This window comes from Periophthalmus magnuspinnatus, chromosome 13 (genome assembly GCF_009829125.3).
Source record: "Periophthalmus magnuspinnatus isolate fPerMag1 chromosome 13, fPerMag1.2.pri, whole genome shotgun sequence".
In the NCBI taxonomy this organism is placed as follows: Eukaryota; Metazoa; Chordata; class Actinopteri; order Gobiiformes; family Gobiidae; genus Periophthalmus; species Periophthalmus magnuspinnatus.
The window spans coordinates 6,792,020-6,815,567 of NC_047138.1; the positions used below are offsets into that span (position 1 = coordinate 6,792,020).

The 23,548-nt window shown below is 37.6% G+C and overlaps 3 protein-coding genes across 4 annotated transcripts; all 3 read right to left on the bottom strand.

Moving 5' to 3' along the window:
- Positions 1-12,807: 12,807 nt before the first annotated feature.
- dynll2a (dynein, light chain, LC8-type 2a) lies at positions 12,808-16,375 on the bottom strand. 2 transcript variants are annotated; one of them, XM_055225861.1, is made up of 3 exons: positions 16,051-16,375; positions 14,852-15,003; positions 12,808-14,329 (listed from the first exon to the last, which is right to left on the bottom strand). In XM_055225861.1, the coding sequence occupies exons 1-3, from the start codon at positions 16,055-16,057 to the stop codon at positions 14,192-14,194; spliced, it is 297 nt and encodes a 98-aa protein (XP_055081836.1). In that variant the 5' UTR covers positions 16,058-16,375; the 3' UTR covers positions 12,808-14,191. The 2 variants fall into 2 exon arrangements, with proteins under 2 accessions (XP_055081836.1, XP_033833087.1); XM_033977196.2 differs by lacking the exon at positions 16,051-16,375 and adding an exon at positions 15,506-15,757.
- A 396-nt stretch (positions 16,376-16,771) lies between these two features.
- On the bottom strand, positions 16,772-18,903 carry srsf1a (serine and arginine rich splicing factor 1a). The gene is made up of 4 exons (XM_033976729.2): positions 18,445-18,903; positions 17,913-18,112; positions 17,544-17,716; positions 16,772-17,371 (listed from the first exon to the last, which is right to left on the bottom strand). The coding sequence occupies exons 1-4, from the start codon at positions 18,630-18,632 to the stop codon at positions 17,174-17,176; spliced, it is 759 nt and encodes a 252-aa protein (XP_033832620.1). The 5' UTR covers positions 18,633-18,903; the 3' UTR covers positions 16,772-17,173.
- Positions 18,904-19,486: 583 nt separating this feature from the next.
- Positions 19,487-21,789, bottom strand: aldoca (aldolase C, fructose-bisphosphate, a). Its single transcript, XM_033976956.2, is given in 8 exon segments — positions 19,487-19,682; positions 19,760-19,959; positions 20,023-20,218; positions 20,291-20,374; positions 20,463-20,623; positions 20,684-20,738; positions 21,384-21,595; positions 21,680-21,789. Coding segments are annotated over 8 exon segments (1,101 nt in total). The 5' UTR covers positions 21,783-21,789; the 3' UTR covers positions 19,487-19,592.
- Between the last annotated feature and the right edge of the window lie 1,759 nt (positions 21,790-23,548).

Here is a 23,548-nt window from a genome sequence, read left to right on the forward strand (position 1 = left end):
AGCGGAACAGTTGGAAAGAGGCTGAATAAAGAGGACAGGGTTGAGGTGGTACGTGAATCTCGAGGCTCATCGGGTCCAGGCCGTTCCACAGAGTGAGCTGGACCTTACCCTGCGCCGCCATGAACCCTCTGACCACCTCCACAGTTAAGGAAATGATTGTGGTCAATCTCTGTTGGACCTTAAACCTTGTTCTTAGTGTATATTTCGTTTGCATTTTTTCTTTCTTAAATAATAATAATAATAATAATAATAATAATAATAATAATAATAATAATAATAATGTATTTGATTTATATAGTACTCCACACTCAGATATCAGATTCTTTACATTGCATTATTCAACCATTACTACTTGAAAGTACTCTTGTACTCACAGCAGCACAGGGGTAAACTTATAGAAGTGAGGGGGCCAACTGCGACCCTCTGACCACTAATCATTATGATATTCAGACAATGTGGCACCTCCACATCAGAAATGTGCTAAAACATCCCTGTAAATGTTATAGTTTAGTTGAAGAAGAATTTGTTTTTGACATATCTTCCACATGATTTGCGTTGTATTTATGTACTATATTTGGGGATACATTAACAGTATGGCAAAAATGACCAGTTACAGATATTTTTGTGGGGGTTATCTTTATTTCTTTTAGTGAAACCCCCAAACACATTAATCATGTTAAATCTGTTAATATGATAACTGCTCCCCTGTGTTGTTTAATAGATTAGTGGGCAGGCTTAGGTTCTTTACCAGACTGATTGTGTCAAAGTCTGATTGACCAACTTTGATTTTTATCAGGACAATAAGATTTGATCAGAGAGCCCATGAATCACGGATTAAGCACTGAAGACCATTTCCCTATTTGTTCTTGAGTGATACCTGTTGAAAATAAGGAAGAGGAAAGTGATGGAGAGCGCTGGTATCCATCCACTCCTCCCAATTCACAAACATGACCTGTGGATGATCCTGTCACTGTGGTGTGGAGGTGGCTGGATCCCATTTTGGCCTGGTCCTGGGACAGTGTTAGCTCTGTCAATAAGCAGCGTGCACCAGGGTGTGTGTGTCTGTGCGCTTGAATCTGGGCCTGAAAAGCTTCAAGTTTCTTGTTTGCTCTTTTGACTGCATAAGGTGTGTGTGTGTGTAGCCAGTGACATTGCTTTTCCTCCTCTTTTCTTTTGTTAAATCATGTCAGATCAGAGTGGCTTTGAGGTTGGAGCTGTTAATCACAACCTCTGTCTTAAGTCTTGTTTGAGAATGAATTAAAGTCTTTTCTTGGATATATTTTCATTCTAAAATAAATAATACACTTGGCATTTTCCAGAAAGTAAGGTGTATTTTTAGCAGATATAACTCAGACACTATAAGTAAATACTAATAGTAATATTAGTGTTTGGCTGTAAGGGCAGTGTGACCCTTTGAATATACCCCCTCTACTCAACAGTCAAGAGCCAAGACACAGGTACATACTCCCAGGTTTTATAGCCAAAAATTACGTCAGACAAAACAAAAGCTTTAACTGCACTTCATGCATTTTTAAGGGAATTTAAAATAAGTGTTTGGCCATGCTATAGCTCAGTTGGTAAAATTCATATACACAGCAACTATATGTTGTCTAAAATTTATTTGGGGTTTCTGGTAGTGTATCTGCCATTCTTATTAATGGATATATATCGGAGGATTTCTTTGTGAGTGTAGTTCTCTGATGAATACCTGAATGATTAAAATATAATAAACATGTGACAAGGGCCTCCACAGAATATAGTTAAAAGGCATAATGCAAACTGTTAAATGTAGTATAGGATTGGAATGTATGATGAACCATCAAGACTAGATACAAAAAAGGCAAATAAGAGTGATTTGATAGAAACTACAGTTGTCAAAAGATATGATTTGATGTTTCTGTGTGCAGGGGTTGTCCAGGCCAGCTGCTGCTGTGGTTGCTCTCCTGTGAGTTGCTGGTCAATATTGACTCAGGGATCTGAGCACAGCCACTTTGTCTGAAGCACAAGGTGAGATATACCTGCTGTCTCTATGACATCACACTCAAAACAAAACATGTGTTTTTTAAAGAATACAGATTGAGCTTTTTTCTTATATTTGTTTTTTTATTTTCTATATGGATGAAATTGGTATTGGTAGTGAAAACAACCCATGAAAACTACCCATGAATACAACTGTTTTAGTTTTTTTGTTTTAATTAACACGAGTTGGTGTTTGTGTTGTATGAGGGAACAGGGTTAGGGGACTGAATATTCTGAACATGCATTAATGAAGGACAAACAGGGCTACACAAACGTGCATATGCTCTCTTAAAAATATAAAGGTCCTCATTGTGGCATCAAATAATAAAATGAAATGACAGTTCACACATTACTAGAATCTCTTCGATTAAGACAGGAAATGTATTTCATTTTAGGGGGATATTTATCCACATAAACTGACATTTATTCTCAAGTTATTTATTATGTAGAGTTACATTTGCATTGCTCTGACATTCACAATTGATCCATGCCAGAGCTTTGGTTTGCATAGCTGTGCAGTTATGGTAATGGCCACATAAGCCTGGTTTTGTTCAATCGAGAACAGTAAAAGGTAGGTAGGGCAAAAAGCAGAGAAAAGTAGGAAGAAGTTTTTTTTTAACTTCCTGTTTATTTTACAGTGCATTTCAGTGGAAGCTGAAAAATGAATTGAGTAATGTTTCTTTATTATAAAGAGTTTTCAGGTAAAAATTGCTATAATACAAGCTAGATGACCTATAGCTAAATATTGATTAAACCCCAAAGTTCCAGACAGTTCTGAATACGAAGACTAAGTTGTTGGGATTTCAAACCAAATGTATATGACACAAAGATTTTTTTCGTCTAGAGTTATTGCTAAACATTTCAAATTTCCAAATCAATTGTAATCACTGTTTTAACGCTCAAATAATATTGGCTAAAGCCAGCGGCAATGCCCTAATTCTCTAACCTTTGTCTAACTACCTGTTAAAGATAATTCTGTCCAGCATATCATCCATATCATCCATATCATATGACCTCGTTTTCCTCAGACAAACTGTGCCAGGTCTGGGTGTGTCTGATGCAGCCTCATAAATCTGCTGGGCAAAAGACACCACCTGTGTGTCTGTACAGTTCACCACAGGGACACTCCTGTGGGACGAGCTGGTGACGAACCATGGCAAGATAATGCTCTTCCTTTATACCATACTATATATGGAAATAAGACTGGGACGTCATTATCCAATATTTATCTTATTGAACATGCCAATGCACAGTTTGAAAAAAGGTGAAGCTTATACCAAAGAAGTTAGCTTTACAAGGCAGTTGTGTCCATGCTCTGAATAAAATTAAACTAGGAATGAAATTCATAAAATTGCAAATTTATTGAATTTTCAGGGTCTTGTGAGGCGGTTTTAGTTAAAATTATAGATGTGAATGAAAACACTATAAAATAAATTTTATGTGTAAATTATGATTATGGTAAAAGGAGGTTTATTAAAAAAAAAACAAAAAAAAACAACAACAAAAAAACAGCCATGGAAGGGAGGTCGTATGAAAAGCAGATGTACTTAAAGGCAGATGAACATTACAAATTGGCAGTAGGTTTCCACAGAATGGCAGTAAATTTACCCATTTAATATTTTTTCAGTTACATATGTTTTAATTGCTGGAAAATACATTAGAAAAACATGTGAGTTGGGCCACCTGTCCACAGATCAGACTTGTAACTTGGCTGGTTAATTCCAAAATGGAACATGTAAGGCAAAGCATAATATCTTCTTACATAGTGCACCTTTAAATACCCTTTTACAGCTTTTAAATATCTATATTATTTTATGATAGATAAAATATTACAAATACATAATGTATTCTTGTTCTGATTATTTGTGGTAAATTCAGTAGTTATAGTGATAAAAGTGACATATATGTTTGTATAGATGCCTCCCTGCTCTGTGTTTTTCTTTTCTCCAGTCTGCACTTTTAGAGATTCAGAAGTAATTACCTGCCTGGCTTCCTCCGCAATTAAAGGCTGGTTCACAGCAGCCTGTTTAATGCACAGGCATGCACCCAGGCCATTAGCCCGGGCCATGAGAGGTGCAACACTGAACACTGACCGAGAGCAAACACAACTGTCACCACACTCATAACAGTTGCATATGTAACAGTCCAAAAAACATGGAGGGAGAAAGAAACTACACTTTATGATACAGTTAAGTACAGATAAGTAAGACCGTTTAAAGAAATGAAAAACATTAAATTATTGAAATACGTACATGCATACTTACTTATATGTTTGAAATGGATTAACTCTTTGCACTGGTTGTAGTATTTGTAGTACGGAAGTCTTGGTATTAGTAGTTAGTACTAGTGTAATTGGTGGTAGTCATAGAAAGTTGGTAACACTTTATCTAAGGTTACACTTGTTAACATCTAACTAGCTGCTAAGTTGTTAGTTTGGCTAGTTGCCACAACAAATGTAATTTCCACTTATTAACAGTTCTTATTACATAAATGTCTTAACATCATACTGATAAGCAGTAATAAGTTTGTCAAAGGAAGCATTAGTAAATGTCCCATTACCAGCAGAATAAGATTATGCAGAATAAATACTAATTAACATCTGGTTAATCATGTACATGTCGTTGCAAATTAGCAGCTTGTTAAATGTCAATAAAAGCAGCGTGAATAAAGTGTTGCTGATGGTTGTAGTATCATCAATTTTCGTTAGCACAATCCTTGGCACTTTTACATCCTTCCTTCCATAATTTGAATACATTGATGAAGGTCTCTTTTTTAAGTAGAAAAAAACCCAGAATAGATTTTAGGTTGAAGATGTTTCACCTCTCATCTAAGAGCCTTGGTTTATTTCTGAAATAGATTCAGATTTTATAAGAATTTGGACAAGGAACTACGTTTTGAACCCTTTTGTCGCTCTGGAACTTTACTGCAACAGGGGCCCTGCATAGATAAGGTCCAAACTCCAAATTCATTTAAAAAGACATTTCCTTATAAAGATGACACACAATTTAAATCTAGGTGAAATCTGAGCATCAAATTGCCATTACATCTTTTTGTTGGTGATAAAGTCACCGCTAACACAAAAATGTAACAGTAGCAACAATGACCTTTAGTGTCAAGATTATTTTTTTTCTGTCAGCATTTTATTTGCCTGCTCTGACAGATGCAGTAGCAGGTTATCTCCTTCTCGCATCCAGGTATATAAGCTCTTTTTATTTCGTTTTTTTCCTCAACAGTTAATGTGTAACCCACTGTGAAAGGATTCAGCACATTTCCTTTTAGCTCATATGCCAATCGATGTTGGTGTGGCTTTACTTAGAAGAAGCTAAAAAGAAGCATTGTCAAGTCAAGCATTGAACGATTGTACTTATGCTAACATTTGATTGCATTGAGAGCAATATAAAATGATAAGACAATAAAATAATGCTTGTTTTTGTCATTGCAACTTGATGTGTCTTCACTATTTATCTTAGATATGCACTCTTTTGAATATATTTTGCTTATTTTGAATAATAAAATTTTGGCCCGTTTCCACCTAATGTAAAAGCTTGGTTATCTATTATAAAAGGACTTCACACACTCAGTCAACCATGGCATTTGTCTTGTCCCAGTGTGATCGCTTAAAGTACATACAGTTTCCATCATTGTGCCTTTGTTCTGACCCATCACCCTACGGTCACAATGGAAAAAGGTCTTACAGGATCTGGTCATTATGTAAAGACATTCACCAATTTGTATATTTGCAATTTGGTGAGTTACATTTCGAAGGTTTTAGGTAGGGCTCTGAAATAAATCTAATTTTAATCTCATCAAAATCCAAATGTTTTAAATGGCCACTTTTTATTCAAGACCAACGAATCCTCTGTTGTGTTAAATGGCACTGAATAATAGTCTAGTGTATTAGTGATGTTCCTGAAAGAAGGATTTAAATCTAATACTTTTTTTTTTTTTATTATTATTATTATTTTTATGTTTTTGCCCTATCGCTCAGCCCTAGTAACATTTAATATAGTGAGTACAAAGCAACACAAATGTGTAATAGAACATTCTGGTGATTTTTTTTTTTTTTTTTTTTTTTATGTGAGTGGGGATTGAAGAAAATGTATCAGCTGTGCCATTAGTAGTAACTGTACTGCATTAGACGGTTCTTATGTAAATTAGTTGATGTGGTTGTAGGGACTAATAGACGTAGTAGTAGTTACTTTTTTCTATTATCTAATTTTACTTCTTGGAGTATTTTGCAAGATTCTGAAAACCAGTAATACGCAGAAGATATAACTACCTAGTTTATCCATTATCAACACTTTTCTCGCATCTCTCACGCTTTGGCAGGAGAACAAACTTTATTACATTTAATCTGTGAATAATTGAACACTGAGGCAGACTGTCAAAAGTCACTGTCAACGGACCCGCACAGAGGGGCCCCCACCTGTGCACCAGTGGACTCTGGCCCTGCACCTCCACGCTTCTCTGCTCATCCTTAAAATTAATTCATGCGCACATCTCGGTTCCTCTAACACCACATTAACCTCGACCACAGGAGGCATCCTCATGGAAAAAATGTCCCTTACCGAAACATCAGTTTGACCTTTGACACCAGGTCCTCTTCCTTGCTGCTTTCCCACCAACACTGTCTGAAAAACTTGTTATTGAAAGGGGAACTTTATCAATTTGTACACAAAATAAATTCTAGAGGTTGCATTCATTTGTGTAGAGTTTGATTATGTTAAAATTTCAGATGAAGGGCCTATGTAACTTGATTATTGTTTTTGAAAGAAATATCCAAACTGATCTATAAGTGTTGAACCTTATGATTATTTGTTAGAGATCGGGTTCTCAAACTTGGCAAATTAATCCTATGGCAAGAGTTTCAAATGACAACAATTATGGCTTTAGCTTTGACTGATGATACCACTTTCTGAAGATATTATGAAAAAAAAAAAAGTTTATTTGTGCTGTCATGTGGATAGAGTCAGTAATTACAGAGATTTTATCCATAAACCAACAAATCTGACAAACAGCACCATAGAATTCTGACGTGTCCTCCAGCTGTAAGGACGCTACAATGTGTGACAACATTTTATGGGTTTCAGCTTTCTGTCATACGGTGCCTTTTTGAGGACTCTGACGGATCAAAAGATATATTTATTTTGTTATGAATTGTTACTGCAGCAATAGTCCTAAGTTTTCATCATTCTGAAACCCTGCATCACTACATCACTGTTAGCGTCACTACTTCCTGTCCAATTTGATCTCTATGAGGTTTCAGATTCACGTTAAAATAAAATAAAAAAGTAAAGATCAAGCAATGGACAGGGAGCATAAAATGAATACTCCTGAAACACTTCTGTGTTTAGAAAGAGGGATGTTTGTGTCTCAATGCTAATGCTAATGCTAAATATAAATATCAAAACACCACCACAAATAAAGTATGCTACATATAAAAATAATTGAGTAGTCTTTATTTTAATTAATTAGAATTTTAATAGGTTGTTTATTTTTCTGACTTTAATAAAAGTGACTGCTGGGCACAGAGTCTATTGCCACTATGCAGCTAAATCAATGTTAAAACACTTAACGGGCGTGTGTTTGTGTGCAGGCATCGCTTCAGAGGGTCACGCCACACTGACTGCTTTCTGGAGGACAACGGGACCTCAATTGTGGGCCATTAGTTCTTGGCTGGGCTCAGTCATGCAGAGTGCGCTTGTACACGGGGGACGCGGGGGTGATCAGTAGTATCAGTGTACCATACCTGTGTGACAGCTCCAACCAGTGACCCTCATGACCCCTCCACAACCTCGGTGAGCGCACAAACCACGCACCTTACCTGAACATCACCTTCCCAAACGACTCATTCACCTGTGTGCGCTCTCCCGCCATAAAACTACACTATCACATAAAGAGCTGTAAAAGAGGAATCCAAACAAATCTGTAAAGATGGTAAAATAGTTTGTGGCTCTATTACAGTCCACTTATGTTTGGGGTGTGGACAGATTAGCAGATTAGTTTTGATCACCTGAAATTTACTCCAGCTGCTTCCTCTGTCACAGTGTTGGTGAACATTTGCTATACCTAACAAGTGAGAATGGTACTGGTTTCATTCCAGTGTTGACAATATTAAATGGTTACCCTACTTTGACACATTTCTTTTCATTTAGCCCCATGATCTAAAATTGTACAGACGTTTTCACACTGCACCCAAAGTCCTCAAGATAATCATTTAAGATATTGCTTTAGCCAAAAATAACTAAACAAAAAACAGAACAGTATTTATTAAAAGACCACATACATTTCTGAAAATAATGTCCCATCAAAAAAACAATTAATATGCCACATCTCACATTTAAGACTTTTCTAAATAAAACTAAATCTAACAAGGCAGTTGAATGACCTCACACTTTTTAATTTTTAATGAAACCTCACTGGCAATACTTAGTCAACAGAATCAAAACTAGGTAAAGGAATTATTAAACGAATAGTGGTGATGTAGTATAAAACAGGTAAGGGTCAGAAAAGGTCATTTTTAGATCTTCCACTGCCCCCTTGTGTACAAATCTATACTTCATAAATAAAGGGTCTTGAGTGTTTTCCATGCCTTTCTTTTCATTTTTCATTTTCTCATTTCCTTATGTGAAAGTATTTGCACAGTTACACACATGACTCATTTTTAGCGGACAGTGGATATTTGTGTTGCGCACTGAGCCAGTGCCGTAGCTCCCCTGCAGCCAGTCACCGAAGTCCTTCTCATAAAGAGTTGACCTGTTTTATGGCCTTATTGCCCAACATCACATGCCTTTAGTCCCAGGATATGATCTCAGATAAGGCAAGAAAGCACCGAAACACTCTTCCTATTCCTCACAGCTACTCATTCAGGTAGTGATGAGTGTAAGGCTCATATCAAAATGGCAGATGGCTTGCAGATTTTGAGTTATGCTTAAAATAAAATAATTAAATCATAAATTGGGATTTCAAACAATAAGATCATTTGATTTCAAATAACCAAACTGGCCTCATTACATTGAAGTTTTATAAATAAAGTCTTTATGATAAGCTGATTACCTTATCCTTGACAGCCGCGGTCGGGCATGGCAGTAAAGGCGGAGGATTATGAGGTGATGGTCCATAAAGGGTTTGGCTCAGATAAGACCTTTTGAGTGCGGCTGGATTGGTGTCTTCAGGGAACCATCAACTGATGCAACTAAAACATACTTATACTTAAAAATGATACTGTTTTCCTCTTATGAATACAGATAATGCTGATGACTATAGGGAATAAACAAAAAATAGTATAAATAGTATGTATGCTCCAGAAGCTGTGCAGACAGGACCATAAAGTAAAGCGGCCCATGAAAGGCTGTGGTCTCGATCTTTGACCTGCTCCTCACTTAGTCATCATGAAGGGTGTTTGAATCTGGAAGGCCTTCAAGTATTTCAATTGTATTTCCATTCTGTGTGATACCAGTGATTTCACTGTATCAATTTAGCCACATGCTAAAAAAGTCAAAAATAAAAGTCATAAAACTCATCACTCAAAGGCTATAACCTCTGCCAAGGCATTAGCAGTATGCTTAATAGTTTATCAACAAAGCCTTTAAAGCAGGGGTGTAAACTCATTTTCACAGAGGGCCACATCAACAAAATGGTTGCTCTCAAAGGGCCAGCTATAAATTTAAGACAGTATAAATGTAACCAAATGTAATGTAAAATAAATGTGACTACTTTTTAATCTTGTTAATTAACTGTTTCTATATTTATTACTTATTCAAGTTACAAATATTGCATATGGATTTGCATAGAAATGAAAAATCTGGCTGTGTAACTATCTCCTGATAAACTGATATTTTAAGACAGTCATACCTTTTAATTTGCCTTGTCACAGGCCCCATAAAATGATGTGGCGGGCAACATTTGGCCCACGGGCCTTGAGTTTGACACATGTGCTATAAAGGGTCCAAACCTGCACATGCTCTGTTGATTTAGGGGTAAATTGAAATAACAAAATGCTTTCACAAAACAAAATCAATCAAAATTGTGATTTTGCTAAACAAAACTTGTCGGCATCAGTATTTTCTTAAATACATATTTCCCATCTAAAATTAAACATCCACATTAAATGTAGATGAATTGAAATAATCACAAATGTAAAATAAAAAAATAAGCAAAACATATCTATGTGTCCTAATGCACTGATGCTGTTTTCTCAGCTCAGCCAACAGTCCCAGGAAAATGTCCCTTTCTAATGTCCACAATGCACCATTAATGAACTTAATGGCATATGAGCGATACCACACCTGGGGAAAAACATTAGACTTCCCGCACAGCAGAGCAAGGCTTCACGTCAGCCATCTATTCAAGGGAAACCATTAGAACAAACGGCTCCTGGGTGCACCAAAGCAAAACAACTAAATGTTTTTATGCATGGAAAGGCCTTGGGTTGCCCTATGCAAGGACAAAATTTTATACATACACATACATACATATACACACATATATATACACACATTACACATATACATATATAAGACAAATATCCATACATACATATATACACACACACATTATATATATATATATATATATATATATATATATATATACACACACATATATACATACACACACACACACACACACCCACACACATATATATAAGACATGTAGGCTAAAGGCTTGTGTACAAATACTGAGAATGAAAATTCCAACTACCCTTAAACTCAAACCGGTTTGAGCAGACATGTTACAAACAAATGTTTTGTGTGTGCAGACCGCCCTCTAGTGGTCTTTATTTGAAAGATCCAGAACATTTGTAAATCAAGTTCTTGCAGATGTGACACATAGAAGACAGGCTTGAATGGCTTTGCTCTATGCGATTTGAGAATTCACTTACATAATTATTTTACTTCATTCCCCTTAAGGTGAAACTGCAAACATTCACTATATACTAAATGTTGAGATTGAAGGATGTATTAAGTGCAAGAGTGCACCAGAAACTAGATGAATCATTTTTTCTGTTTATATTTATATCTTTTCTATGTTTATATTTTAATTAAAGGAGTGGTGTATTGATTCACTATTGAATATTCCTGGGCAGGAGCTGTACCACACTTTCTTCAAAGACTTAAAGAAATGACATAGTATAGACTCTCTTAAGAAAGCCTCCAGTGTACACCGAGATGTAATGAAAGCTGTTGCTGTTTTTTAAGTGGTTAAGAGTGCTTAGTGGGAAATTGCTTTTAACCTTTTTGCACTGTTATTATAATGCTGTGAGTAGGCTTTAATGGCCACATCACATTGCCTCAGCACAAAGTACTTCTCTTTTGTCGGGTCTTAGGGAATATATTAATATTTATATTTATTTTATTTCGAAGACCACATTAGATTGCTGTGCAACTTTGGTCTATTGGGTACACAATTCTATTTGTAGGCTTATCATGTATTAAAGCACTGTCCCCCTTTTTGCCAACACCTAAGCATGAGTCATCGGTCTCTTTGTTATTCTGAAGTGAGGCCTTCATTCACTGAATATTTTTAGCCTAGTCAAAATGAATATTTGCAAATTAGTTCACTAAAGCACAGTGCCAAACGTTGGTCCTTGGTGCTGTACACCCTGAACAGGCATAAGATGAGGTGATTTCAACTGAATACGATTTCTCTGCATTAGAGTGATCGGCAGCCAGGTATAATTTTGTGCTCAAATTGTGCTGGCCAGAAAATTGACCTTTCCAAAACTGTTCTAATGCAGACAGAAATCTTGTTTGAAAGGTGTCAGTAAGTCTGTCACAATGATTACTGTATTGACTTAGTTCAATAAATTAGAGACTTAATTTTTTGGGGGCTCAATATTTATCCTGTATACATATTCTTTGCACTAGTGGGAATTTTCTTTTTTATGTAGTATGATGAGATTTTTGTTGTCAAAGTGTTGAATAAATAACTTTACTATGGCAAATTATAGATAGTAACTACACTCATCCATTCAGTTTGTATTGGCTACAAAGTTTAACATATATTGTACATTTAGGAGGGTTTAGTGGGATTCTGCTGCTATAGAGTTATTGTGTCCCATAAAGTACTGTCAATATTATTATTTACTGGGATATTTTCTGTGGCAATCACGCCTAGTATCTACGTTTTGATACCAAGGCCTGTTATGATAACATTTGTGATTAGTGTGGTATAGATTGCAACATAAAAAGAAAAAAAAAAAGTATGATTCGCTGGTTTATAAAAAAGGCTCATTTCTTAAAGCAAAACATTTTGAATAGTCATAGAAAAGTACTAGGACTAACATTCAGTTTTAAACATAATAGCCATTCATATTGTGTGTATCCGACCATGATCTTGATCACACTGACAGGAGAAGGGTTAAAGCCGCCAGACGATAACACAAGCGAAATATATTGAGGTAAAATAAGAGATGTATAACATTACTGGAAGGGCTCTGACGCACGGCTTTTGTGTGCACTGAAAGCACAGCAGGAAGCCAATCATTTCTGATTTGCATATTTTTTTCTAGAGTTGTGGCAGTGTCGGTAACCAGAAAGCACAGGATTTACAGTTAGAAAATGATATAACATTTAGACTAATGTCAGTACAGACCACTGAACCACTGAAGGATCTTGTTTCAGTTACTTTGGCCTCAGTCTGTCGGTGTCCATAAAATATGTATTGGTCAGTAATCTTTTAATATGTCTACTTTAGTGGTGCTCTGTGATCTTTATGGAGGACTTAATTCACAAACCAAGCCAAGAATAACCATATACTCTTAAAAAACACAAGGCAAAGCTCAGATAAGTCAACAAGTATTCTTTTTTATTTCATTGAGTTTATGGTTTTGGTTCTGTAGCAACCTACTGAATAACTCTAATGAAGTGCAATTGTACTCAAGCCAGTTATATTTTAGAGCAATGACAGGCACATATTTTGTGCAAATTTAACAGCATTTGAACGGCTCCTACACAAACACAGCAAAATACATGCCAGAGGAACTAAATACTAAAACATTTACAATCGACAATACTTCAGGAAGACGTCCCGCAAAAACAGATCAGTTCTACAGATCCACAACTAAATATGGGGAGAACTAGAGCCATGTTTTACCCCGTGTGGTGGTCCAACTATAACTCAGCTACTACGCCCACAACACTCAGGAATACTTTAACCAGTCTCCGGAAATTGTACAGTTAACCAATATAAATACTGACATTACAAAGAATGATCCCAAAATTAGTTTACAAGACATGAGGTCCACTTACAAGCAATTTGTCAATCTCATCTCAGAAGGCCTTTGTACTTTATGTCTGGCAGTCAACATTGGCATTGCAAAAAAACATTGAGTTAATGCAACTAAAGCTATATCAGACGATAGTTTGAAAGACACATTCATCAAAATATATTTTTCCATAATTTCAGAGCAACCACTAAAAATAAGTTAGTATAAACATAAATATTACATCCATGAACTGAAATGTCTATGAAACCAAAGCCCAAACATGCATTTGGTTGAGACTGTTGAGCTGGGGACTGTTTATATTATGCGTTATTACAGGCTTGGTCTGAAGGAGCCATTTGTTTTCACAGTGAAAAGTTTTAAAGGACTCTATGGATATTGGTTAAATGTGCCTGCCACACTCCTCATGTCAGGTGTGCTTAATTGCTTTTCTAGCTTACCACTCTTCCACCTAAACTTATCATAATCACATGCACTGAATTTTTTTGATTAAACTAAATAGTTAAATTAACAGTCTGCTCAATTAAGGAGCTTCTTTTCATGTCCACTAAAAATCCTGGCATTGGTAAGATGAATGGAATGTTCTAACTAGTTCAATTAGTACAATTTCACCATCTAACCTAAAAGAAAAGGGCTTGGGGATTATTTTCTATAGGAAAGCAGATGCACCTATACATTCTATGCTCTCCTTTTTATACAATCAAGGGCCATAATTGTTTCCACAACTTAGAATTTAACAGCAATAACAAAACTACTTCAGTTGCATTCAAATGGCAACTATTAAAAAGTAAACTTACTGTAACATACATATTAAATAGTGTATAGTCCATGCAACTGCGCACGGCTGGTTTGCATTGTTATGGTATGTCATTATCAGTGTATGAGAGACATCAGCCACCAGTGCATTTTGATTATGGGTACTCCATCATCATCTTGCAAAAGCTCTCACCCAGATTTGAAAAGCAAAATAGCCACTTGGCCCAGGTAAAAGTAAATGAAATGCTTTGTCTCGTGAGTCACGTAGCTGCCGAAGTTTCTCCCGACAATGCAGTGCCATGTTGGGTTGTACTTCTTGTCGAACTCCTGCAACAAATGCAAAATGTAGAAATTAACAGAGTTCATTGGAGAACCCACTGTTCATTGGACATCCCACTAATGTGCTCAACACTTATGAGCATATGCAGAAGATACAGAATTCCCTGTTTTCTCCATTAAAGTATAAAAACTTGCTTGTATCTCAGTCTATTGAACTAATGAACCACATGGAGCTATGCAGGCTTCATGGAATGTGATTAATAAATGCCTTTTTGCAACCTCTCATTATGTTAAATTCTTATTATTGTGGCAAAATTGACCTAATGTCTTTTTGGATAATAATTTGCAAAGTTAGGCTGCTATGACATCAATGTTGATCATTTGCCTGTTTGAGAAATAAGCAGCATTTCCCATATTTCAGAGAGGAAGCCTTTAACTGTGAGCATGGGGTTTCAAAACATTTCTGCAGCCTGTCCTCACCAAAAATAGAGAACTTTAACAATGAATACAAGAAAGGCGTGAGTAGAATTTGCATTTCCATCCGAGAGAGAATATCCAGTAATATGTCACCTTTTTGATGTAGGCTGCAATGTCCTTCTCTATGTTGTACTTCTCCATGGCCTGGGTGGCACAGTCCACGGCGTCCTGCTGCATGTCTTCGGACATATCAGCGTTTTTGATCACAGCTTTCCTGTCAGTCATGTTGGAGACGATGGTGGGAGCTGGTGATGACAAGAGAGAGTACAGAAAATTAACAGTACACGTGGAGGGGATGAGGGGGTGTAGGCCGAATGGTTGACAGCGGCACTCGAGCGACCATCTGCGCGCCTGCCCTGTGTAGGCTGTGGCCCCTTTGTGCGACAATTACATCTTAAAGTCAAGGCAATTTAGGCCCCTGCTGAGACACGACTTGAAATGCACATAGATTGGCAGCGTAAGTTGATACAGGTGGAGTTAAATTACCTGGCAAAAAAAATCACTTTCCAATAAAAGCAGCCACAGCGTTAGAAAAACGTCTGGCGATGTCGTTTTATGAATGAGCCCTTGTATTGATCCAGTGACAAATGTTGTTGTTTATTTAATATTAATACGAAACTAAACGAGGATAGCTACTAACTGCATGAAAGACAACAAACTAGAGTATTGCAAGACAAGATGAAGTCGAAGCCAAATGTGTCAAACCATGCAAGTTGGTGTCGTCTTTCTCTTAATCCGCCCACTCACCTGATTGGGACACTGCTGTGCGCCTCAGTCAAGAATAAGCAATTTCAGCCCTGCTCGGGAAAGCTTTGATAATACTGTCTGTAATTGCTTTTAAAAGATTTACACAATAAGCATGTAGGTTGTCTCCGCTGCGCTCAAATAGCTCCCCGCCCTCTGCTGCATGCTGCACGCTGCTATTGGCTAAGCTGCAGCCTCCTGGTGCGGTTCAAGCCTTTTCTCCTGCTCCTCTCTGCCGGCATCTTATTTCATCCCACAATGCATCATTCACGGCGTGCACCACCGACTGGGAAAAAGGGGAAACTGGACCTTTGTACTTGCTGCTGCGTATATAATGTGGCTCAATTAGCTCTTTAAATATCCACTTATGCGTTTTATGAATTACAAAAACATTTCTTTAACTGAGCAGAGATGTAAATGCTCATAATATTAAATCAAGAAAGAGACAAATCTAATATTTAATAGTTTTATTGAAAATGCTGAGAAAAGATCAAACAAAATTAAAATACAAACTAGTCCCAAACAACCCAAATGTATTATTTTCATACCAGGCATCTACGACTCCATCCTTTGATCCAACTACTTCATCCTTTGATCCAACTTCCTGGTCCTCTGTTTCGTTTTCTTCTAATATAAAGCCATTAATCTTTGAAACTTTTAGATGGGTCTAATGTTCAGGGAATCCATTATTTTGTTCTGAATCAACTGATTTGAATCCTGGAAAACTGATCCCGATCCGTGCATCCATCCTTGCCCTTCCATCCTATCCCTTTCCTAATCGATCCACTCATCCAGCTCCAAGGATTGGGATCCACTGAGCTCCTCCAATCAAAACCTTGAAATACCAGGAAGAAAATCAGAGGCAGACTGTTAGAATGGTGCGTATAGTGGGCCCTAAGCTTCCATGTAGAGCACTTGAAAGCTAAAGCTATATACTATTTACTGACACTGAACATTTTACATTTGAAAACAGATCAAAAGTGGAAAGCTTTTGAACAAAAGTTCAGATATTACATATTATGACATCAAAGATGTTACACTTACATCACAACACACTTGTTCTACGACTGCTTATTCTGTCAAGGGCCAGAGTAGCAAGTATCATATTTAACAAGTACAGCACATATGGCTTCAGTAAGTATGACATGCATGATAACAAACCTATTAAAGCATTTGATTTATGAATGAAGCGTACCATTGCTTTGACCTGATTGCTCCTCACTTAGATGTCCTATCCTGACCATACAAATGAAATGTGCTCCACAATGGTTTATTCCAAATCACTTTAATCCTTCTCTGCAGATGTCTAAAGGAAGACACAAGGGTAAAATACAGTTAAGCACTGGGCTTCCCACAAACATGACCCACCCCAATAATGAGGCATTCAAATAAAAAACTCAATTTCAAACACTTGCAAAAACATTGAGTGCAGCTTATTTTGACTCAACATTTTTGAAGTCAAACAGCACAAATTGTCATGTTCAAAAAAACTGAAGACAGAAAAAGGGGGACACTTGGGGGTGAAAGTAAAAAGACTGAGAGGGGAGAAAATGTGAAAGAGGAGATAGCTGTAGATCAAAGATTATCCACAACACTGGGACATAAAATGTAAAAAATTAAAAGGGTAAAAACAGGAGGGTGTAACACCAAGAGGGGGAAAAACTGGTAGATTTAGGAACGGGAGCGAGAGCGGCTGTGACGTGGCGAGTAGCGAGGGGATCCTCTGCCGCGGCCCCGGGAATTGCTTCGACTGCGGCTGGCGCTGCGACTGCGGCTTCTGCTGCGACTTCCTCTGCTGCGGGACCGAGACCTCCCGTAACTGGGGCTGCGAGGGCCGTCTAGTTTCACACGAATGTACGCAGTCTCTCCCTGGCACAAGACACAAGAGAACTTGACATTGAAAGCCAACATTGGCAGCTCTTGTGGAAATGCCATCACTGAATAGGGCCAAAAGAGCAGAACTTGTTGCATTTTCCCCAAGTACTCACCAAAACAGCAAAGAAACTGTTTCCATGACAATCGATCAAATCAGTGAACATACCTCGTGTGAGCGGAATTTGGTGTTGTCCAGCTTTCGAACAGCATAGGTCATGTCTTCTTTGCGCACAAATTCTACCACTCCAGTGCCATCTCTGTAAACATCAGCATAGCACACATCTCCTGCTTCACGCATGTGGTCCTTCAGGTCCTGCCAGCTGCCACTCTGTGGAAGCCCTGAATAAAAAGAGATTGCATTTCCTTAGAGGCAGAAGATAACATCAACCAGACACTTTTGGCAAAATATGGAGCTCAATTTCATATACGTGAATGTGACAAATAAGCTATTGAAGCTACACAATGCTCAGAGTTCCTTTCGTTAGTATTATTGAACTTGGTCTATGCTTTGATAAAAAAAAATGCTCATACTTACCAGACACGACGACCCTGTATTCAGAGCGCCGGGATGGAGGACCGTATCTGCCTCTCGGAGCACCACCACCACCGATACCCCCAAAGCCCCCACCTCCACCACCCCCTCTGGAGCCTCTGCCGCTGCGAGGAAACTCCACACGCAGTCTGTATCCGTCGTAGTCATAGCCGTCGCGACCATACACCGCATCGTCAGCGTCCCTGAAACACAATGAATGTAATACATGCAAATTAGTAATGAACAGAATTATGTCCGTTACGCTTCTATGGCCACAGAGCAGAGCTAAAAGAGACTCAAATCTACAAACCAGTGACCGTTATGTAAAAGAGCACAACTGAAAACACGTATCCAGTGCTTCAAAGTGCAAACCTTCAATCAAGCAAGTGCAGCACAACGTGATCAAAATGTGATCTGGTATCGAGGCACTTAAGATGGGGTCAGGTTGTAGCATAGCAAACAAAGGCAGTGCACCACGATGGGCCAGGGACATAGCTAATTGCTAACTGCAGGCTAATTCTTAAACGGCGCTTACCTTGGGTCCTCAAACTCAATAAAAGCAAAGGGTGGGCCTCCTCTTCGATTTTTTAGGTCAATGTCTCGTATCGTCCCATACTTGTAAAACACATCCTCCACGTCTTTGGTGCGAATATCAGGAGGCAGATTACCCACATATATTCTGCAGTCGTTGTTTCCAGCGGGCCCTCGAACAACACCAGACATTTTGGCTAAAGATTAGCGTGCTACTAAAGATAAACGCTCGGCCGCCTAATTTAACCAATAACGGGGGGGGGGGGGGAAACGAGTGCTTTTCTAAAAGCCCGACGCACTGGTCGAACACCAGAAAAACAATACACGGATAAAGATGAAAAGTAAAAAGCTTTCGATTTGTCAAAGATATTCGACGCCGTTTTCTGCCGCCACCTCCGCGATCCCGCCGCTGTGCACCGGAAACACTGCAGCCACCGCCGCCACATCCGCCAAACAAAATAGTGCTTGACCGTGTCTGTCATGTGACACATGAAGTAGAAGTTTAATAAATGACATTATATTGGAGTTGCAAAATGTTTATCTAATTACTAGTTTGCTTGATGGTGATGGCATAGTATCCATTGTAAAATTTATCACTCAAGTGGCACTGGAAGTTTGTGAAATTAGGCTTCAGAAGGTAAAATAAATCACATAGAGGGATTTATCATCAATTTCTAGTCATAAAAACACAAGTCCATCCAAAATGTAGGGGCATTTGCACAAATTAAGAAAAGAAGAAAGAAATGAAAAAAGTATGAAAATTAAAGGTGTTATGTCATGTAGCCTATTTTTACTTGTGAAATCATAACTATTGTGTGAATTAGATATAAATAATCAACATAACTTGTGTGTACAGAAAGTAATTTGTCCATATGTCCCCAAAAACAGTTTTAAACATAGACTAATCATCATTGGATTCATTTTTTTTTTTAATTATTATCACAAATCATTTCAAATAAAAGACTCCAATGCTTTGGACACAAGATTGATGTTTATTAATCACAGATTTTTAGTGATTTTACAACTCAAATGTATTGGTGTATTTTATTTCATTGAGGCAGATTGCAAGGCTTATATATTCCAACTGTTAGTATGAGGGTTGTTTCACCAGAATACATACTACAGAAAGCGTGTATGAAGCACTTGCACTATTCAGTATGCATACATGGAGCCGTAAATCGGTTGCCCAGATTCAGCGTGGCTATCACCAATGTACTTGCCCTGACATGCAAGACTGTTAATCTGTGGATAGAAAAGAAGTTTAAACAAAAGGTAGGCCTACGTAGTATATAAAGTAATTCTGATTTGTTGACATTGACCTCTGCTCTTCGAATGAACTGTTCAGTGGCAGCTTTTGCATTCTCTTTGTGCCCTCTCCAGGCTCTAAGTGCTGAGGCCTGAAGGGCACGCCCAAAAGAGAAGGTCAGAATCCAGGGTTTCGGCAGAGGACAGTTGTTGATGGCATTGAGGTGAACTGACGCCTCCTCCTCACCCTGACCACCAGAGAGAAAAGCCACTCCTGCAGGTAAGAAAAATAAACATTTGTTAGTTTAATGAATTAATTATATCTCAGTATGTGTACATGGCTTTAGTGTATACTTTCCTGTGACTGCCGGGGGTACAGTGCGCCGGATTGCAGTGAGTGTAGCCATTGCGACCTCCTCTGGGCTGTACTTTGTGAGGCAGCTGTGTCCAGGGGTGACCATGTTGGGTTTAAGCAAAGTGCCCTCCAGGTAAACATGGTGCTCTGACATGGCTTTGTAGACTGCCGCCAGAAGCTAAACTCCACATAGACAAAACTAATAGTACTAAAACAACACACTACTCCTGCAAACAACAAGCAGGCCCACCTTTTCAGTAACAGACTGGCAACGCTTCAGATCATGATCCCCATCTGGCAAAATCTCAGGCTCAATTATGGGCACAATACCTTGCTAGTGAAAGCAAATATGTTTTCAATTTTACTAGTGTTACTTACAATAAAAGCATTGAGAGCAAGATTGTTTTCCCAATAAGTCTGACCTGCTGACAAATACTGGAGTACCGTGCAAGTACATTGGCATTCTCGGAGATAGCCAGTTGTGAAGGATTGGTATCACTGATCTTGAGCACACAACGCCATTTTGCAAAAACAGCCCCATCTTTTTTATACTGTGCACACCGCTCCGACAACCCATCCAGACCTACAAAATATTCACACATTATTTTGAACCAATTCAGCTGAAATATTTTTGGTACTTCACCTTGAGTAGTAGTTTCCCCACAAGTTCCTGGCAAAGGAACAACACCCTTGTCAACCTGAGTGAGAGAGGCACCAAAGTTATTTTAAAGTGCCTAAGAAAAGTTGGACCACTAGTTTTACTTAAACACAGTTAAAATCATACTGTCATACACCAGGCCAAACCTTCTCTAATGTCACAGAGATTATTATCTAACAAATAATAATAAGAAAACACCTTTACTTTGTTGTAATCATGTGTTTCTTGTGTCAATTGCACTCTCTCTACTTTCTACTTCCAGTAATTTTCAACATATTTTTTAACTTTTCTTCACAAATTTATTCTTGATTGATTCAAAACCAGAATTTATATTTGCAACAGGTATTATCCCACCAAATTAAGTCAACATTTGAGCATCATAAACACCTAAAAGAGAGGCACAATGTAAGTTTGTAGGTGGAGGGTCTGAAACCTTTTAGTCTCCAAGGAGATGTTATTGTTTTGCCTCATCTAGGCAAACAGATGACTCCATCAAACCAAGTATTTTTGGCAATAAAAAGTCCTGTAATTGAAAAAATAAAAGCTAGACATTTATATCATGATGTGGACTATTCCAGTAATAACATCTCCATGGAGGCAAGTAGGTGACAGACACTCCACCAGAAAACTTACATAGTGCAGCTTTAAACAGGTAATAACGGTAATAAACATTCAATACACTCACCTTGACACCAATCATGATTCCTCTATCCCTGATCATTTTGACAAAGGACACACCACTGTCCGAGTACTGATAAAGAGTCTCATGGAAAAAGATCACTCCTCCAATGCAGCTGTTAATGCGATCGTCAGCGCTGAACAAGATCTGCCTAAACTGTCTGCGGTTCTCCTCGCTGTTCTCCACTCCGACCTGAGTCAGCCGCTTGCCCATGCTCCCTGCAGGCAATAAAGATGCAATAATTAGTTCTGCTCAGCTGTACAACAACTCCCAAAGTTATATTTGTAGAAGTAGTTACTCACCAACTGATTCATCTGCAGCCAGGATGCCCTTCCCTGGAGAAACGATGCGTAGGGCTGTCTCATGTAGTTCCTTCTTTTGAGCTTCTGAGAGTGTTGGGGGCATCCTGACGGACTGAAAGTTCTGCTTAAGCACAAGATGAATAATATTAAATAAATATCATTATAAAAGAGTAATTTACCACAGTCTTCACTACAGTCTAATAATTGAACCCATTTCACTCTACAAGGTTAATGTGTAAATACTAAAAATACAAGAGCTAAAAGATCTTACCTGAAAAAATAAAATCACTTATAAATGAAGATCTATGACAGCACTGGCAGCAGTTCTCTGATGACTTGAGTTTGTATTGAGCTGAAGTATACCACCCACTGTACGCCCACACCTCTAGGCGGGACTTTTACGCCCACTTTTGTCCCAAATAAAAATACATTTTATATCTAAAATGTGTATATTGATGAATCACTGTTTAATATTTTTGATAATATAGCCTATTCAAATTCCTAGATGATGTTCTTCTTCTTCTTTAAAATTTTGTATTAACTTCAGTTTGTATCATATTTAGGCCTATGAATAAAAACCCACGAACAAAGTTTTGGCCATTATTATATTATTAATATTATTTTTGAAAGTTGTTTTGTAAATCATATTTTAAATTGATCCATGGCATCCAGGACTAATAATGAATTTGTATATAAGCAACCTAGTTTAGCTCCTCATCCCCATTATACTGCACCTTACCATGAGCTATTTCTATTTTAATTAGGAAAAGCATGCCTTGAGGAAAAGTTTAGTCTCTCGATAATTTGATCCTCACCCTTGAATTCTCTGGGGTCTTTGCATCTCAGAGCAATTTATCATGCACTTGGTAGCTTGTGAACTTTAATCTGTGAAGCAGAAGCAATTAGATAAGTTCTTTTTAATAAAATATTCTGCAAAAAGTCAGTTGTCAAATTAAAATAAAACAGATCATTTTTATGTAGCATATGATTATGTAATGTTCTAGATTTTCATAATATTCTAACGAGGTATCTAACGTACTGTGCCTGGATTCTAGTTAAGATGCATGACATTTTTCCAAAGGAAGGCTTCAAAAAATCAGTGGCCTAGTTTTATTGACTAGACAAGTATTACTACTGGAAAAAAATCACATAAATAGGATAGAACCAGACCTAAAGAAAAGTTTTAGAAGGCTCTTGATCTACAGCCTACGGCCATGTGGTAACATTAAATAAAGTTTTATGTTGAAAATGTGCTTTTTTGAATTAAAAACATCTTTTTTATTATCATTATCATTGTATCAAAATATTTCCATGATATCTACAGTTGAAACCAGAAGTTTACATACCGGTACATTATATAAAAAGACACATACTCTGTTTTTTCTCACTGACATGAAATCATAATCAACTTTTCCTGTTTTAGGTCAATTAAAATTGCCAAAATTATATCTATTTGCTAAATGCCAGAATAATGAAAGACAGATTTTTTTAGACAGTTTTTCATTACTTTCTTCAAAGTCAGAAGTTTACATACATTTCATGAGTATTTGGAGCTATTGCCTTTAAACTGTATGACTTGGGTCAAACGTTTTGGATTTCCTTCCACAAGCTTCTCACAACTGTTGGCAGGAATTTTGGCCCATTCATCCTGACAGAAAAGGTGTAACTGAGCCAAGTTTGTAGACCGCCTTGCTCGCACATGCCTTTACAGGTCTGCTCATAAATTTTCAATAGGACTGAGATCAGGGCTTTGTGATGGCCACTCCAAAACATTGTCTTTGTTATCTTTAAGCCACTTTGTAACCAGTTTGGCAGCATGCTTTGGGTCATTGTCCATTTACGGCCAGGCTTCAACTTCCTGGCTGATGT